The sequence below is a fragment of the Oncorhynchus tshawytscha genome, linkage group LG10, assembly GCF_018296145.1.
Source record: "Oncorhynchus tshawytscha isolate Ot180627B linkage group LG10, Otsh_v2.0, whole genome shotgun sequence".
Taxonomy (NCBI): domain Eukaryota; kingdom Metazoa; phylum Chordata; class Actinopteri; order Salmoniformes; family Salmonidae; genus Oncorhynchus; species Oncorhynchus tshawytscha.
This window is the reverse complement of record NC_056438.1, coordinates 7,433,555-7,451,466: the sequence shown is the minus strand read 5'-3', so window position 1 is coordinate 7,451,466 and position 17,912 is coordinate 7,433,555. Positions and strand designations below refer to the sequence as shown.

At 52.7% G+C, this 17,912-nt stretch overlaps 2 protein-coding genes across 2 annotated transcripts in view; both read right to left on the bottom strand.

Annotated features, from left to right (window-relative positions):
• LOC112259691 (gastrula zinc finger protein XlCGF57.1) overlaps window positions 1-17,912 on the bottom strand; it is a 1,127,091-nt gene that overhangs the window by 1,007,635 nt on the left and 101,544 nt on the right. The window lies entirely within an intron of this gene.
• Window positions 1-17,912, bottom strand: part of exoc6b (exocyst complex component 6B) — a 168,564-nt gene that overhangs the window by 101,055 nt on the left and 49,597 nt on the right. The window contains 3 exon segments of the mRNA XM_042329384.1: window positions 2,976-3,022; window positions 3,832-3,915; window positions 15,353-15,421. Of these exon segments, the coding sequence (XP_042185318.1) occupies window positions 2,976-3,022; window positions 3,832-3,915; window positions 15,353-15,421 (200 nt within the window).

The following is a 17,912-nucleotide window of genomic DNA, read 5'->3' as shown; positions in this document are numbered from 1 at the left end:
AGCACTAGAACACCCCGCCCAGAGCACTAGAACACCCCGCCCAGAGCACTAGAACACCCCGCCCAGAGCACTAGAACACCCCGCCCAGAGCACTAGAACACCCCGCCCAGAGCACTAGAACACCCCGCCCAGAGCACTAGAACACCCCGCCCAGAGCACTAGAACACCCCGCCCAGAGCACTAGAACACCCCGCCCAGAGCACTAGAACACCCCGCCCAGAGCACTAGAACACACCGCCCAGAGCACTAGAACACACCGCCCAGAGCACTAGAACACACCGCCCAGAGCACTAGAACACCCCCAGCCCAGAGCACTAGAACACCCCGCCCAGAGCACCAGAACACCCCGCCCAGAGCACCAGAACACCCCGCCCAGAGCACCAGAACACCCCGCCCAGAGCACTAGAACACCCCGCCCAGAGCACTAGAACACCCCGCCCAGAGCACTAGAACACCCCGCCCAGAGCACTAGAACACCCCGCCCAGAGCACTAGAACACCCCGCCCAGAGCACTAGAACACCCCGCCCAGAGCACTAGAACACCCCGCCCAGAGCACTAGAACACAGACAGAGCACTAGAACACCCCGCACAGAGCACTAGAACACCCCGCACAGAGCACTAGAACACCCCGCACAGAGCACTAGAACACCCGCACAGAGCACTAGAACACGCCGCACAGAGCACTAGAACACGCCGCACAGAGCACTAGAACACGCCGCACAGAGCACTAGAACACGCCGCACAGAGCACTAGAACACGCCGCACAGAGCACTAGAACACGCCGCACAGAGCACTAGAACACCGCACAGAGCACTAGAACACGCCGCACAGAGCACTAGAACACGCCGCACAGAGCACTAGAACACGCCGCACAGAGCACTAGAACACGCCGCCAGAGCACTAGAACACCCCGCCCAGAGCACTAGAACACGCCGCACAGAGCACTAGAACACCCGCCCAGAGCACTAGAACACGCCGCACAGAGCACTAGAACACGCCGCACAGAGCACTAGAACACCCCGCCCAGAGCACTAGAACACACCGCCCAGAGCACTAGAACACACCTCAAAAATGTCAGATTTGAAATTTTGTCAAAAAGACGTTAACTACAGTTCACGCAGCAGTGTTTTAAATACTATAAATGGGAAAATGGGATAGATGGGATGAGTCGGTGTCGGAGATGTTTCACAAAGAACCTCATTCCCTCTCCACAATGCCAGTGGGTCACCGTTTCCTTCAGTGAGGTAGGCTGAACGTCTCAGATGGCATCTTCAGTGAGGTAGGCTGAACGTCTCAGATGGCATCTTCAGTGAGGTAGGCTGAACGTCTCAGATGGCATCTTCAGTGAGGTAGGCTGAAGATGGCATCTTCAGATGGCATCTTCAGTGATGGCATCTTCAGTGAGGCTGAACGTCTCTAGATGGCATCTTCAGTGAGGTAGGCTCAGATGGCACGTCTCAGATGGCATCTTCAGTGAGGTAGGCTGAACGTCTCAGATGGCGTCTTCAGTGAGGTAGGCTGAACGTCTCAGATGGCGTCTTCAGTGAGGTAGGCTGAACGTCTCAGATGGCATCTTCAGTGAGGTAGGCTGAACGTCTCAGAGTGAGGTAGGCTGAACGTCTCAGATGGCATCTTCAGTGAGGTAGGCTGAACGTCTCAGATGGCATCTTCAGTGAGGTAGGCTGAACGTCTCAGATGGCGTCTTCAGTGAGGTAGGCTGAACGTCTCAGATGGCGTCTTCAGTGAGGTAGGCTGAACGTCTCAGATGGCATCTTCAGTGAGGTAGGCTGAACGTCTCAGATGGCATCTTCAGTGAGGTAGGCTGAACGTCTCAGATGGCATCTTCAGTGAGGTAGGCTGAACGTCTCAGATGGCATCTTCAGTGAGGTAGGCTGAACGTCTCAGATGGCGTCTTCAGTGAGGTAGGCTGAACGTCTCAGATGGCGTCTTCAGTGAGGTAGGCTGAACGTCTCAGATGGCGTCTTCAGTGAGGTAGGCTGAACGTCTCAGATGGCGTCTTCAGTGAGGTAGGCTGAACGTCTCAGATGGCATCTTCAATGAGGTAGGCTGAACGTCTCAGATGGCATCTTCAATGAGGTAGGCTGAACGTCTCAGATGGCATCTTCAATGAGGTAGGCTGAACGTCTCAGATGGCATCCTCAATGAGGTAGGCTTTTGTACCAATCTAAATAAGAACAATTCCATACTGCCTAGACTAAGCATAATAATGATAGTCAAATGTGTGTCATTACAGTCCTCTACATTGCATCCTTCCCTGCCCGGATAAAACACACAGAAAAAAGACGATATATCGTATATCAACGATGTTTGGACAGGTCGAGGGGACGTCACGTCATTCCAGGCGTCGCCCAACCCTAGTACGGATAGAAAGAAGAGAGAGAGCCCTGGTCGATGGGATATTTGGAGAAGTGTCTGTCTTCTCTGCTCCAGACAGTGAACATTCCCAATATTCCCATCCAGACTGTCGGAATAACATGGATATGCCACCTCACATCCCACACACCATCAATCCTCATTCAACACTTTCCTGTGTGTGTGTAGTGTGTGTGTGTAGTGTGTGTGTAGTGTGTAGTGTGTGTGTGTAGTGTGTGTGTGTAGTGTGTGTGTGTGTGTGTGTGTGTGTGTGTGTGTGTGTGTGTGTGTGTGTGTGTGTGTGTGTGTGTGTGTGTGTGTGTGTGTGTGTGTGTGTGTGTGTGTTAGGCCAGCAAGCCCAGAGAAAGGAGAGGTTGGGAGAAAAGAGGAGTGTGGTCAGAATGAGAAGACGGGTAGATGAGAGGCGTGGACCAGAGTTATTTAAGGAAGGAAAGCTGGTACAGTTTTTAAATGAAGTGTCACTGAATAGCTGAACACACATCCTATCCAGTCATGTGATCCATCCACGCCAAGAAATACTATGATTGTAGATGGATTGATGAATAGAGGGGAGAAGGATGGAGAGAGGAGGGGAACTTACCCTACGATTTGATTGAAGTACCTTCTGTATCCTTCCAAGGTTTCATGCTAGAGGAAGAAGAGGATAACAACATGGCTTCTGTTTTTGAAGTTGGCGTGATGGGGAGGGACGGAGGGTAGACAGCAGGGAGGGTAGACAGCAGGGAGGGTAGACAGCAGGGAGGGTAGACAGCAGGGAGGGTAGACAGCAGGGAGGGTAGACAGGGAGGGTAGAGCAGCAGGGAGGGTAGACAGCAGGGAGGGTAGACAGCAGGGAGGGTAGACAGCAGGGAGGGTAGACAGCAGGGAGGGTAGACAGCAGGGAAGGGGGCTGACAGCAGGGAAGGGGACAGCAGGAAGGTGAGGGCTGATATCTACCACGTTAGAGTGGGGTTGCAGTACGAGTTGAGAGGTGATATCTACCATGTTAGAGTGGGGTTGCAGTACGAGTTGAGAGGTGATATCTACCATGTTAGAGTGGGGTTGCAGTACGAGGCGAGAGGTGATATCTACCATATTCGAGTGGGGTTGCAGTACGAGGCGAGGGCTGATATCTACCATGTTAGAGTGGGGTTGCAGTACGAGGTGAGAGGTGATATCTACCATGTTAGAGTGGGGTTGCAGTACGAGGTGAGAGGTGATATCTACCACGTTAGAGTGGGGTTGCAGTACGAGTTGAGAGGTGATATCTACCATGTTAGAGTGGGGTTGCAGTACGAGGTGAGAGGTGATATCTACCATGTTAGAGTGGGGTTGAAGTACGAGGTGAGGCGAGGGGTGATATCTACCATATTAGAGTGGGGTTGCAGTACGAGGCGAGGGGTGATATCTACCATGTTAGAGTGGGGTTGCAGTACGAGGCGAGGGGTGATATCTACCATGTTAGAGTGGGGTTGCAGTACGAGGCGAGCCTGTTTCCTTCTCTGATTCCTGTAGTAGTTCTCAAACTGCTCCCGGGAACCCTGGGTAAAAAACAACAACATGGACAACATCCTTAGAGACCGGCCGTGCGCGACGGCAACAGAGAGGAGACGGTAGCCATGACAACCCTTGGATCGCCATACGTATTGACATTCATCAGTTACTCGTTTTAACTGATTAAAAACAGGTTTGGATTAACAACCAAAACAAACAAAAAAACATTTGAAAGAGGTTAAAAGTCAAGACGGAAACAGATTAGAGGATTTTGGTAGAAAAACAAAAGTTTGATATTGGGTACAAAAGGCACTCTCATTCAAGGGAGAGTCAGTGATTGGACAGTCACTAAGGTCTTCTGTTTCCACTGGCGTCATCAATCTCTCTTCAAAGTCGAGCATATCTGTAGCATATCTCACAACAGATTCTGCTCCGGTTCTTCAGTATGACTGAACCAGTGTCACACACACACACACACACACACACACACACACACACTGCTTTAGTGATAAACCCCAGGCCCCCTCTCCATCCTCCTCCAACAGTAGCCCCGGTCTCTGTCCTTATCGCCTCTAGCTGAGACCCAGACCAGGACCCACAGTACTGCCCCAGCCCAGAGATAAGACACCAAAGCTGGGCTGATAACCCTCCACAGTCAGGGAAGCTGAAACTAAAGGCCAGAACCATGCCAGAGAACCAGGCCAGAACCAGGCCAGAACCAGGCCAGACCCAAGCCAGATCCAGGCCAGACCCAAGCCAGACCCAGGCCAGAAGCATGCCAGAACCAGGCCAGAACCATGCTCACTCACATCTGGTGCGATGTTATAATGAAAAATGTTTCCAATAAAATAAATTCGAAAAAAGATTTGATAGAAGACATAAACTGTTAATATTTCCTAAGAAAAATTAGGACCTTGGACGAATGCTTTTCAGCACCTTGGCAGTTCTCTCAATGAGAACAATGTCTATTGAAGAGACATACCACAGCAGTCCATCAGAGAGAGGAGAGAGAAAGAGAGAGAGAGAGAGAGAGAGGGTAGAACGAGAGAGAGAGAGAGGGTAGAACGAGAGAGAGAGAGAGAGGTAGAACGAGAGAGAGAGAGAGAGAGAGAGAGAGAGAGAGAGAGAGAGAGAGAGAGAGGTAGAACGAGAGAGAGAGAGAGAGAGAGAGAGAGAGAGAGGTAGAACGAGAGAGAGAGAGAGAGGGTAGAACGAGAGAGAGAGAGGGTAGAACGAGAGAGAGAGAGAGTAGAACGAGAGAGAGAGAGAGAGAGAGAGAAGAGAGAGAGAGAGAGAGAGAGAGAGAGAGAGAGAAGAGAGAGAGAGAGAGAGAGAGGGGGTAGAACGAGAGAGAGAGAGTAGAACGAGAGAGAGAGAGTAGAACGAGAGAGAGAGAGAGAACGAGTAGAGAGAGAGAGAGAGAGAGAGAGAGAGAGAGGGGTAGAACGAGAGAGAGAGAGAGAGGGTAGAACGAGAGAGAGAGAGAGAGAGGGTAGAGAGAGAGAGGGTAGGACTAGAGAGAGAGAGAGGGTAGAACGAGAGAGAGAGAGGGTAGAACGAGAGAGAGAGAGGGTAGAACGAGAGAGAGAGAGAGAGGGTAGAACGAGAGAGAGAGAGGGTAGAACGAGAGAGAGAGAGAGAGGGTAGAACGAGAGAGAGAGAGAGGGTAGAACGAGAGAGAGAGAGTGGGTAGAACGAGAGAGAGAGAGAGGGTAGAACGAGAGAGAGAGAGAGGGTAGAACGAGAGAGAGGGTAGAACGAGAGAGAGAGAGAGGGTAGAACGAGAGAGAGAGAGAGGGTAGAACGAGAGAGAGAGAGAGAGGTAGAACGAGAGAGAGAGAGAGGGGTAGAACGAGAGAGAGAGAGAGAGAGAGGGTAGAACGAGAGAGAGAGAGAGGGGTAGAACGAGAGAGAGAGAGAGGGTAGAACGAGAGAGAGAGGGTAGAACGAGAGAGAGAGAGAGAGAGAGAGAGAGAGAGAGAGGGTAGAACGAGAGAGAGAGAGAGAGGGTAGAACGAGAGAGAGAGAGAGGGGTAGAATGAGAGAGAGAGAGAGAGAGAGAATGAGAGAGAGAGAGAGAGAGAGAGAGAGAGAGAGAGAGAGAGAGAGAGAGAGAGAGAGAGAGAGAGAGAGAGAGAGAGAGAGAGAGAGAGAGAGGGTAGAACGAGAGAGAGAGAGAGAGAGAGAGGGGGTAGAACGAGAGAGAGAGAGAGAGGAGAGGGTAGAACGAGAGAGAGAGAGAGAGAGAGTAGAACGAGAGAGAGAGAGAGAGAGAGAGAGAGAGAATGAAGAGAGAGAGAGAGAGAGAGAGAGAGGGGAAGGGTGGAGTGGATGGATGAGTGGGTGAGAGGCTGCTAGAGGGTTAGAGGGCAGGGAGGTCTCCAGAGTAGTTCTACTAAGAGGACTAAACTTCAATACAGGCCGTAAAGCTGACTGGACAACCTCCATGAAGTCAGATACACAACACCAACACTCTGGAGAGAAGTGTGGGGTGTATGCAGAGGTCAACAAGACCCTCGGGGGGTACAGCTATCGTGTGGGCTGCATTTCCTCACACTACCACCAAGAAACCTTCACTCTGCTTAAACTATTGTTTAATAATACACACACGCTTCTCCAAATCGTCCAACCACACACACACACACACACACACACACACACACGAGCAGTGCCACGTTACTGATGACTACAGGGTCTAAGGCAGATATCTCCAGTCATGAACAGAACAGTTTGGTGTCTCTAGATTCTGGAATGTTCTCTGCTGCCAGACAGACCAACAGACATCTTAGTGGGGGGCTCTCATTAGGACAGTGTTGCCAGTAGGGAAACACACACAAAGACACAAACCACACACACAAAGACACATACCACACACACAAAGACACATACCACACACACAAAGACACATACCACACACACAAAGACACATACCACACACACAAAGACACATACCACACACACACACAGACAAAAAGACACAAAGACACAAAACCAGGAAGTAGAATCCCATTTCCAATCAAGACATTCATTTTGTTTTCTCTTCTCTCTCTCCGTCTCTCGCCCCATGTTTAAATTCCACCATATTACCATGGTGGTGAAGACTGGACCTGAACAATATGCCTTTGTTCTACTGTACACACACACACACACACACACACACACACACACACACACACACACACACACACACAGACACACACACACACACACACACACACAAATCTGATAGAAATTATGATCATGTAAACAACAGCGTTGGCCCTACACGGAGTTTTCCCTCAGACGGGACCAAAGAGAGAAACACACGAAGACTGTTTAATAATACAGGCACGAACGAACACACACACACACACACACACACACACACACGCACACACGCACGCACACACACAATTGTCCAACCTCCAGGTATTTATCACATAACGAGCTGTCTTGTTCAGAATAAGAAACCCAAATGTTCTAGTGGTAGTACTCGTCGTCTGGTTTAGTGGTAGCACTCGTCGTCTGGTTTAGTGGTAGCACTCGTCGTCTGGTTTAGTGGTAGCACTCGTCGTCTGGTTTAGTGGTAGCACTCGTCGTCTGGTTTAGTGGTAGCACTCGTCGTCTGGTTTAGTGGTAGTACTCGTCGTCTGGTTTAGTGGTAGTACTCGTCGTCTGGTTTAGTGGTAGTACTCGTCGTCTGGTTTAGTGGTAGTACTCTATTGGAGAAAATATTTACTAATCAATAAATATTCATATCAATACAACAATAAAGTGTGTGTGTGAGTGTGTAGAGTTCAGTTCATTGTGTGTGTGTGTCTGTGTGTAGAGTTCAGTTCATTGTGTGTGTGTGTCTGTGTGTAGAGTTCAGTTCATTGTGTGTGTGTGTCTGTGTGTAGAGTTCAGCTCATTGTGTGTGTCTGTGTGTAGAGTTCAGCTCATTGTGTGTCTCTGTGTGTAGAGTTCAGCTCATTGTGTGTCTCTGTGTGTAGAGTTCAGCTCATTGTGTCTCTGTGTGTAGAGTTCAGCTCATTGTGTGCTCTCAGCTCTCTGTTCTTTCACCCTTGGCATCCACTTTGTCCCCAGGACCGACCTGCCTAACAACAGTTCTCCATGGGGTCATGACCAACCCAATTTTCTCTCTGTGTGTGTGTGTGTGTGTGTGTGTGTGTGTGTGTGTGTGTGTGTGTGTGTGTGTGTGTGTGTGTGTGCAGTGTGTGTGTGTGTGTGTGTATGTGTGCGTGTGTGTGTGTTTTATGTGTGCGTGTGTGTGTGTTTATGTGTGTGTGTGTGTGTTTATGTGTGTGTGTGTGTGTCGTGTATATGAAGGCTGAAACAAAGGACAAAAACAGGAGAGAAGGAGGAGAATGGTAAAGAACACAACATAACTAAACAAACATGAATGCTGGCAGGAACCAAAACAAATGAGGGAACGGGAGGGGAGAAGAAAGTGAAGCTGAGGATGAGGAGGTCACACCTTTCAACACCCCCCCCCTTTCCTTCCATTCACTCTCTCCTCCGTCCCTCCCCGTCTCCTTCTCCTCCACTCTCTCATGCACTTCTCCAACCCCAGGGCAACCCATCCACTTCTCCAACCCCTCCACTTTTCCAACCCCTCCACTTTTCCAACCCCAGGGCAACCCCTCCACTTTTCCAACCCGTCCACTTCTCCAACCCCAGGGCAACCCCTCCACTTTTCCAACCCCAGGGCAACCCCTCCACTTTTCCAACCCCTCCACTTTTCCAACCCCAGGGCAACCCCTCCACTTTTCCAACCCGTCCACTTCTCCAACCCCAGGGCAACCCCTCCACTTTTCCAACCCCAGGGCAACCCCTCCACTTTTCCAACCCCTCCACTTTTCCAACCCCAGGGCAACCCCTCCACTTCTCCAACCCCAGGGCAACCCCTCCACTTTTCCAACCCCAGGGCAACCCCTCCACTTTTCCAACCCCAGGGCAACCCCTCCACTTCTCCAACCCCTCCACTTCTCCAACCCCAGGGCAACCCCTCCACTTTTCCAACCCCTCCACTTCTCCAACCCCAGGGCAACCCCTCCACTTCTCCAACCCCTCCACTTCTCCAACCCCTCCACTTTTCCAACCCCAGGGCAACCCCTCCACTTTTCCAACCCCTCCACTTTTCCAACCCCAGGGCAACCCCTCCACTTCCCCAACCCCAGGGCAACCCCTCCACTTCTCCAACCCCAGGGCAACCCCTCCACTTCTCCAACCCCAGGGCAACCCCTCCACTTCTCCAACCCCTCCACTTCTCCAACCCCAGGGCAACCCCTCCACTTCTCCAACCCCTCCACTTTTCCAACCCCAGGGCAACCCCTCCACTTTTCCAACCCCTCCACTTTTCCAACCCCTCCACGTCTCCAACCCCAGGGCAACCCCTCCACTTCTCCAACCCCTCCACTTCTCCAACCCCTCCACTTTTCCAACCCCAGGGCAATCCCTCCACTTTTCCAACCCCTCCACTTTTCCAACCCCAGGGCAACCCCTCCACTTTTCCAACCCCTCCACTTTTCCAACCCCAGGGCAACCCCTCCACTTTTCCAACCCCTCCACTTTTCCAACCCCTCCACCCTCCAACCCCAGGGCAACCCCTCCACTTTTCCAACCCCTCCACCCTCCAACCCCAGGGCAACCCCTCCACTTCTCCAACCCCTCCACTTCTCCAACCCCAGGGCAACCCCTCCACTTCTCCAACCCCTCCACTTTTCCAACCCCAGGGCAACCCCTCCACTTCTCCAACCCCTCCACTTCTCCAACCCCAGGGCAACCCCTCCACTTCTCCAACCCCTCCACTTCTCCAACCCCAGGGCAACCCCTCCACTTCTCCAACCCCAGGGCAACCCCTCCACTTCTCCAACCCCAGGGCAACCCCTCCACTTTTCCAACCCCTCCACTTTTCCAACCCCAGGGCAACCCCTCCACTTTTCCAACCCCAGGGCAACCCCTCCACTTCTCCAACCCCAGGGCAACCCCTCCACTTCTCCAACCCCTCCACTTCTCCAACCCCTCCAACCCTAGGGCAACCCCTCCACTTTTCCAACCCCAGGGCAACCCCTCCACTTCTCCAACCCCTCCACTTTTCCAACCCCAGGGCAACCCCTCCACTTTTCCAACCCCTCCACTTTTCCAACCCCAGGGCAACCCCTCCACTTCGGCAACCCCAGGGCAACCCCTCCACTTCTCCAACCCCTCCACTTCTCCAACCCCTCCAACCCTAGGGCAACCCCTCCACTTTTCCAACCCCAGGGCAACCCCTCCACTTCTCCAACCCCTCCACTTTTCCAACCCCAGGGCAACCCCTCCACTTTTCCAACCCCTCCACTTTTCCAACCCCAGGGCAACCCCTCCACTTCGGCAACCCCTCCACTTTTCCAACCCCAGGTCAACCCCTCCACTTTTCCAACCCCAGGGCAACCCCTCCACTTTTCCAACCCCAGGGCAACCCCTCCACTTCTCCAACCCCTCCACCTTTTCAACTCTCCAACACTCCTCAGTCTCAAAGTCTCCTGCACTCAGTCTCCTCTTGACAACCCTCTCCATCTCCATCTCCTCCTCCACATCTTCCCCTCTCATTCCGTACACCCTTTCCCTGTCTTTCACTCTTTTCTCTCCCTATCCAATATGTTCACTATCTAGCTCCCAAACGTCCTCCATCGGTCAACCATCCCCCTTCCCTGTCCTCCACCTCACTCTCGCCCTCACGTTAACCCTTCTGCGTGAGCACTCTCTCCCCCCTAGCCCCCTGTCCCTATCTTCGACACTCAGTCTCTCTCGTCCTTGCTGTGACCTCCCTATCTTCCTCCCTCAGTCTCTCTCTCTCTCTCCCCCTTTCCTTCCTTGCCCCTGTCTGTCTCTCAACTTAGCCTTGCTATAACCTCTGTATCGTCCCCCCCTCCTCCCTAGCTCTCTGTCCTTCCTCACAAAGTTCATGCTCTTCCGTTCCCTGGATGATTCTGTCCCCAGAGCTCTCTTAACCCAGACACCCTGTCTACACACACAAACACTGCCTACAAACAGACACCTTGCCAGACCCCATGCCTCCTCTCCGCTGACCGCCCTGTCCCGGTCACAACCCCGACAAACACACACAAATCCAGACCACTGCTTCGTCCCTGACCTAGTCCTGACCGAGTCAACCCAGAAACCTGCTTCGTCCCCGACCCAGTCAACCCAGAAAGCTGCTTCATGCCTGACCTAGTCCTGACCCAGTCAACCCAGAAACCTGCTTCATGCCTGACCTAGTCCTGACCCAGTCAACCCAGAAACCTGCTTCATGCCTGACCTAGTCCTGACCCAGTCAACCCAGAAACCTGCTTTGTCCCTGACCTAGTCCTGACCCAGTCAACCCAGAAACCTGCTTTGTCCCTGACCTAGTCCTGACCCAGTCAACCCAGAAACCTGCTTTGTCCCTGACCTAGTCAACCCAGAAACCTGCTTCGTCCCTGACCTAGTCCTGACCCAGAAACCTGCTTCGTCCCTGACCCAGTCAACCAAGAAACCTGCTTAATCCCTGACCTAGTCCTGACCCAGTTCCCCCTCCCTCTCCCCATCCCCCCCTCTCCCCATCCCCCCCTCTCTCCATTCCCCCCTCTCTCTCCATTCCCCCTCTCTCTCCATTCCCCCTCTCTCTCTCCATTCCCCCTCTCTCTCTCCATTCCCCCTCTCTCTCTCCATTCCCCCTCTCTCCATTCCCCCCCTCTCTCCATTCCCCCCTCTCTCCATTCCCCCTCTCTCCATTCCCCCCCTCTCCATTCCCCCCTCTCTCCATTCCCCCCTCTCTCTCCATTCCCCCCTCTCTCTCCATTCCCCCCCTCTCTCTCCATTCCCCCCTCTCTCTCTCCATTCCCCCTCTCTCTCTCCATTCCCCCTCTCTCCATTCCCCCCTCTCTCCATTCCCCCTCTCTCCATTCCCCCCTCTCTCCATTCCCCCCTCTCTCCATTCCCCCCCTCTCTCCATTCCCCCTCTCTCCATTCCCCCTCTCTCCATTCCCCCCTCTCTCCATTCCCCCTCTCTCATTCCCCCTCTCTCTCTCTCTCTCTCTCTCTCTATTCTCTCTCTCTCTCTCTCTCTATTCCCTCTCTCTCTCTCTCTCTCTCTCTATTCCCCCTCTCTCTCTCTCTATTCCCCCTCTCTCTCTCTCTATTCCCCCTCCCTCTCTCCATTCCCCCCCCTCCCTCTCTCCATTCCCCCCCCTCCCTCCCTCCCTCCCTCCATTCCCCCCTCCCTCCCTCCATTCCCCCCCTCCATTCCCCCCCTCCATTCCCCCCTCCCTCTCTCCATTCCCCCCCCTCCCTCTCTCCATTCCCCCCTCCCTCTCTCCATTCCCCCTCCCTCTCTCCATTCCCCCCCCTCCCTCTCCATTCCCCCCCCTCCCTCCCTCCCTCCATTCCCCCTCCCTCCCTCCCCTCCATTCCCCCCTCCCTCCCCTCCATTCCCCCCCTCCCTCTCTCCATTCCCCCCTCCCTCTCTCCATTCCCCCTCCCTCTCTCCATTCCCCCCTCCCTCTCTCCATTCCCCCCCTCCCTCCCTCCCTCCATTCCCCCCCCTCCCTCCCTCCCTCCATTCCCCCCCTCCCTCCCTCCATTCCCCCCTCCATTCCCCCCTCCCTCTCTCCATTCCCCCCTCCATTCCCCCCTCCCTCTCTCCATTCCCCCCTCCATTCCCCCTCCCTCTCTCCATTCCCCCCTCCATTCCCCCCTCCCTCTCTCCATTCCCCCCTCCCTCTCTCCATTCCCCCTCCATTCCCCCCTCCCTCTCTCCATTCCCCCTCCCTCTCTCCATTCCCCCCTCCCTCTCTCCATTCCCCCCCTCCATTCCCCCCCCCCCTCTCTCCATTCCCCCTCCATTCCCCCCTCCCCCTCTCTCCATTCCCCCTCCCTCTCTCCATTCCCCCCCCCCCTCTCTCCATTCCCCCTCCCTCTCTCCATTCCCCCTCCCTCTCTCCATTCCCCCCTCCCTCTCTCCATTCCCCCCCCCCTCCCTCTCTCCATTCCCCCTCCCTCTCTCCATTCCCCCTCTCTCCATTCCCCCCTCTCCATTCCCCCCCCCTCTCTCCATTCCCCCCCCTCTCTCCATTCCCCCCCTCCCTCTCTCCATTCCCCCCTCTCTCCATTCCCCCCTCTCCATTCCCCCCCTCTCTCCATTCCCCCCCTCTCTCCATCCCCCCTCTCTCCATTCCCCCTCTCTCCATTCCCCCCTCTCTCCATTCCCCCCCCTCTCCATTCCCCCTCTCTCCATTCCCCCCTCTCTCCATTCCCCCTATTCCCCCTCTCTCCATTCCCCCCTCTCTCCATTCCCCCCTCTCTCCATTCCCCCCTCTCTCCATTCCCCCCTCTCTCCATTCCCCCCCTCTCTCCATTCCCCCCTCTCTCCATTCCCCCTCTCTCCCCATTCCCCCCCTCTCCATTCCCCCCCCATCTCTCCCCATTCCCCCTCCCTGTAGTAAACAGTTGCATGTCTCTGTAGTACAGTAGACTACAAGATGATATGTGTTTATTATTACAGTCCATGGTTCAGACCAGATCAACAGACAGGAAGCCCTTCTATAGGTCATTGTAGACTACGGTTTCTCCTTTAATCTGAACAATTTTACACACAGACAGTAAAGGCCTACGGTAACAAACCTCCCTTAGGGTGTAACCAGTACACCAGGCTTCAACCAAAACCCTCTGCTGCCACTAATAATGGTGTGTTACTGGCCGGGCCAATCCTGTGGAGGGGTGTGGTCAATTAAACAACTAAGGTGTTACTGGCCGGGCCAATCCTGTGGAGGGTGTGGTCAATTAAGCAACTAAGGTGTTACTGGCCGGGCCAATCCTGTGGAGGGGTGTGGTCAATTAAACTACTAAGGTGTTACTGGCCGGGCCAATCCTGTGGAGGGTGTGGTCAATTAAACTACTAAGGTGTTACTGGCCGGGCCAATCCTGTGGAGGGTGTGGTCAATTAAACAACTAAGGTGTTACTGGCCGGGCCAATCCTGTGGAGGGGTGTGGTCAATTAAACTACTAAGGTGTTACTGGCGGGGCCAATCCTGTGGAGGGTGTGGTCAATTAAACTACTAAGGTGTTACTGGCGGGGCCAATCCTGTGGAGGGTGTGGTCAATTAAACTACTAAGGTGTTACTGGCGGGGCCAATCCTGTGGAGGGTGTGGTCAATTAAACTACTAAGGTGTTACTGGCCCAATCCTGTGGAGGGTGTGGTCAATTAAACAACTAAGGTGTTACTGGCCGGGCCAATCCTGTGGAGGGTGTGGTCAATTAAACAACTAAGGTGTTACTGGCCGGGCTAATCCTGTGGAGGGGGTGTGGTCAATTAAACTACTAAGGTGTTACTGGCGGGGCCAATCCTGTGGAGGGGTGTGGTCAATTAAACTACTAAGGTTTTACTGGCGCGGCCAATCCTGTGGAGGGGTGTGGTCAATTAAACAACTAAGGTGTCAATTCATTCAGTCCATTTGGGGAAAACATGCAGAAAATCACTGTGGACATGATATGAATATTTAAAATTAAATTAAAATAAGAAAATGTTTCATTAGATATATTTATTTTTTTAAATTGAGAGATGTATGGAGATTCTCATTTGTGCAAAAGACCATCCTCTCCTCCTCTGTCCTCTCTCCTCCATGACCTGAACAGTGGTCAACAGTGGCCAAGGATATGTCCATTAGTTATTAGGACAACAGAAGAAGCTCCTCCCCTCCTCGATAGCCACGTTTCATCGAGGACGGTCGTGTGTTTTCTCCCTGAGTCTTTTGTGGAAGAGTTCTGCCACACCCCCTTTGAAGAGTTCTGCCACACCCCCTTTGAAGAGTTCTGCCACACCCCCTTTGAAGAGTTCTGCCACACCCCCTTTGAAGAGTTCTGCCACACCCCCTTTGAAGAGTTCTGCCACACCCCCTTTGAATCAGATTTTGTTTTCTCCGAGAAACACATGTCCATTAGTTATTAGGAGAACAGAAGAGGACCCTCTCCTCCTCCGTCCTCTCTCCTCCATGACCTGAACAGTGGTCAACAGTGGCCAAGGATATGTCCATTAGTTATTAGGACAACAGAAGAAGCTCCTCCCCTCCTCGATAGCCACGTTTCATCGAGGACGGTCGTGTGTTTTCTCCCTGAGTCTTTTGTGGAAGAGTTCTGCCACACCCCCTTTGAAGAGTTCTGCCACACCCCCTTTGAAGAGTTCTGCCACACCCCCTTTGAAGAGTTCTGCCACACCCCTTTGAAGAGTTCTGCCACACCCCCTTTGAAGAGTTCTGCCACACCCCCTTTGAATCAGATTTTGTTTTCTCCGAGAAACACATTGACATATTTAACAACGACATGCTCCTTTGAAATGCCTCTCCTCGATTACCTTCAACCTTTTTTTTCTCAAAATGCAGGCGAGGAGAGGACGGAGGAATTAGCAAAACCAATTGAGAATCTCTCCAAGTAACAGAGGAGAGGCGAGGATAGGAGAAAGAGAGGAGAGGGGGACGGGTAGAACTCACCAGAACGGTATAGATGTGGAGGCATCGGTACACTGGAGAGAAGTCGACCAACTCCTGGGCCCCTGGTACCTGGGAGAGAGAGAGAAAAACACGATTTACACACACACACACACACACACACACACACACACACACACACATAACCAAAGTATAAACTCAATATGTAAATAAGATCAGAAAATGTTCCAAATGCAGAAAAAAAGCTTAGTCCTCTTAAGATGTTGGGCACAAATGTGTTTCCATCCCTGTTAGTGAGCATGTCTCCTTTGCCAAGATAATCCATCCACCTGACAGCTGTTGCATATCAAGAATACATATCGGGTAGAATACACACGACTATAGGTGTGGAGGCATCGGTACACTGGAGAGAAGTCGCCCAACTCCTGGGCCCCCTGGTACCTGTATGGCGTGGTGTGGGCGAGCAGTTTGCTGATGTCAACATTGTGAACAGAGTGCCCCATGGTGGCGGTGGGGTTATGGTAACTACCCTACTCAGGAACATTCCGTGTCATCTTGGTAAGCAACTCGTGTATATTTGATCTTGTGTTTTAGGTTATTTGTCCGGCTCAAATGTGAATGTCTCCCAGTGTCTGGTGGAAAGCAGACAACCAGGTTTTCCTCTAGGATTTATTCTGTTGCTTAGCTCGATTAGTCCTCCCTAGTCCTTGCCGATGACAAGCATACCCATAACATGATGCAGCTACCACCACACTTGAAAATATGACGAGGGCCTCCCGGGTGGCGCAGTGGTTGAGGGCACTGTCCTGCAGCGCCAGCTGTTCCACCAGAGACTCTGGGTTAGCGCCCAGGCTCTGTCGTGACCGGCCGCGACCGGGAGGTCCGTGGGGGCGACGCACAATTGGCCTACCAAGGTTGCCAGGTGCACAGTGTTTCCTCCGACACATTGGTGCGGCTGGCTTCCAGGTTGAATGTGCGCAGTGCGGCTTGGTTGGGTTGTGTATCGGAGGACGCATAACTTTCAACCTTCGTCTCTCGCGAGCCCGTACGGGAGTTGTAGCGATGAGACAAGATAGTAGCTACTAAAAACAATTGGATACCACGGAATTGGGGAGAAAAAGGTGTTCAAAAATAAATAAATAAATAATATGACGAGTGATACTCAGTGATAGGTTGTATTGGATTCAGGATTTTTTTATTTTTTTTTTACAGTTTTACTTTCTGTCTTATTGCAACAAAACATGTATTCTGTTAGTATTGTGGAGTAACTACAATGTTGATCTATCCTCAGTTTTCTATAAAATCACAGACATTTAACCTTATATTGAACCGAGTTAGGAAGGACGCCTGTATCTTTGTAGTGACTGGGTGTATTGATACACCATCCAAAGTGTAGTTAATAACTTCACCTTGCTCAAAGGGATATTCAATGTCTGCCTTTTATTACTAATAATCTCTCAAGGCTTCTTTCCCATTGGAAAACCTCCCTGGTTTGTGTGGTTGAATCTGTGTTTTAAATTCGCTGTTGGAATGAGGGACCTTACAGAGCTTGAATCCTTTCTGAAGGCACTCAACAATCAATAACATCTAATCTACCAAACGTAGATTAACAACAAATGATGAGAAATAGTTGAGGGTAACGTTTTGTTCCACCAAAACCTTGACGTACCCTCGAGAGAACAGACAACGAGCTTGTTGGCCTTCCAATAGCTACTCTCTCCTCCTCTCCCACTCTCTGCTCTTAAAAAAACACATCAATCATCCGTCTCTCTCTCTCTCCCTCCCCGTCTCTCTCTCTCTCTCTCTCTCCCCGTCTCTCTCTCTCTCTCCCTCCCCGTCTCTCTCTCTCTCTCCTCCCCGTCCCCGTCTCTCCCTCCCTCCCCGTCTCTCTCTCTCTCTCTCCCTCCCCGTCTCTCTCTCTCTCCCTCCCCGTCTCTCCCTCTCTCCCTCCCCGTCTCTCCCTCCCTCCCCCTCCCGTCTCTCTCTCTCTCTCTCCCTCCCCGTCTCTCTCTCTCTCCCTCCCCGTCTCTCCCTCCCTCCCCCCGTCTCTCTCTCTCTCTCTCCCTCCCCGTCTCTCTCTCTCTCTCTCCCCTCCCCGTCTCTCTCTCTCTCTCTCCCCCCCGTCTCTCTCTCTCTCTCCCCCCCCGTCTCTCTCTCTCTCTCCCTCCCCGTCTCTCTCTCTCTCTCCCTCCCCGTCTCTCTCTCTCTCTCCCCCCCGTGTCTCTCTCTCTCTCTCTCTCTCCTCCCCCGTCTCTCTCTCTGTCTCCCTCCCCGTCTCTCTCTCTCTCTCTCCCTCCCCGTCTCTCTCTCTGTCTCCCTCCCCGTCTCTCTCTCTCTCTCTCCCTCCCCGTCTCTCTCTCTCTCTCTCTCCCTCCCCGTCTCTCTCTCTCTCTCCCCTCCCCGTCTCTCTCTCTCTCTCTCTCCCTCCCCGTCTCTCTCTCTCTCTCTCCCTCCCCGTCTCTCTCTCTCTCTCTCTCTCTCCCTCCGTCTCCTCTCTCTCTCTCTCTCTCTCTCCCTCCGTCTCTCTCTCTCTCTCCCTCCGTCTCTCTCTCTCTCTCCCTCCGTCTCTCTCTCTCTCTCCCTCCGTCTCTCTCTCTCTCTC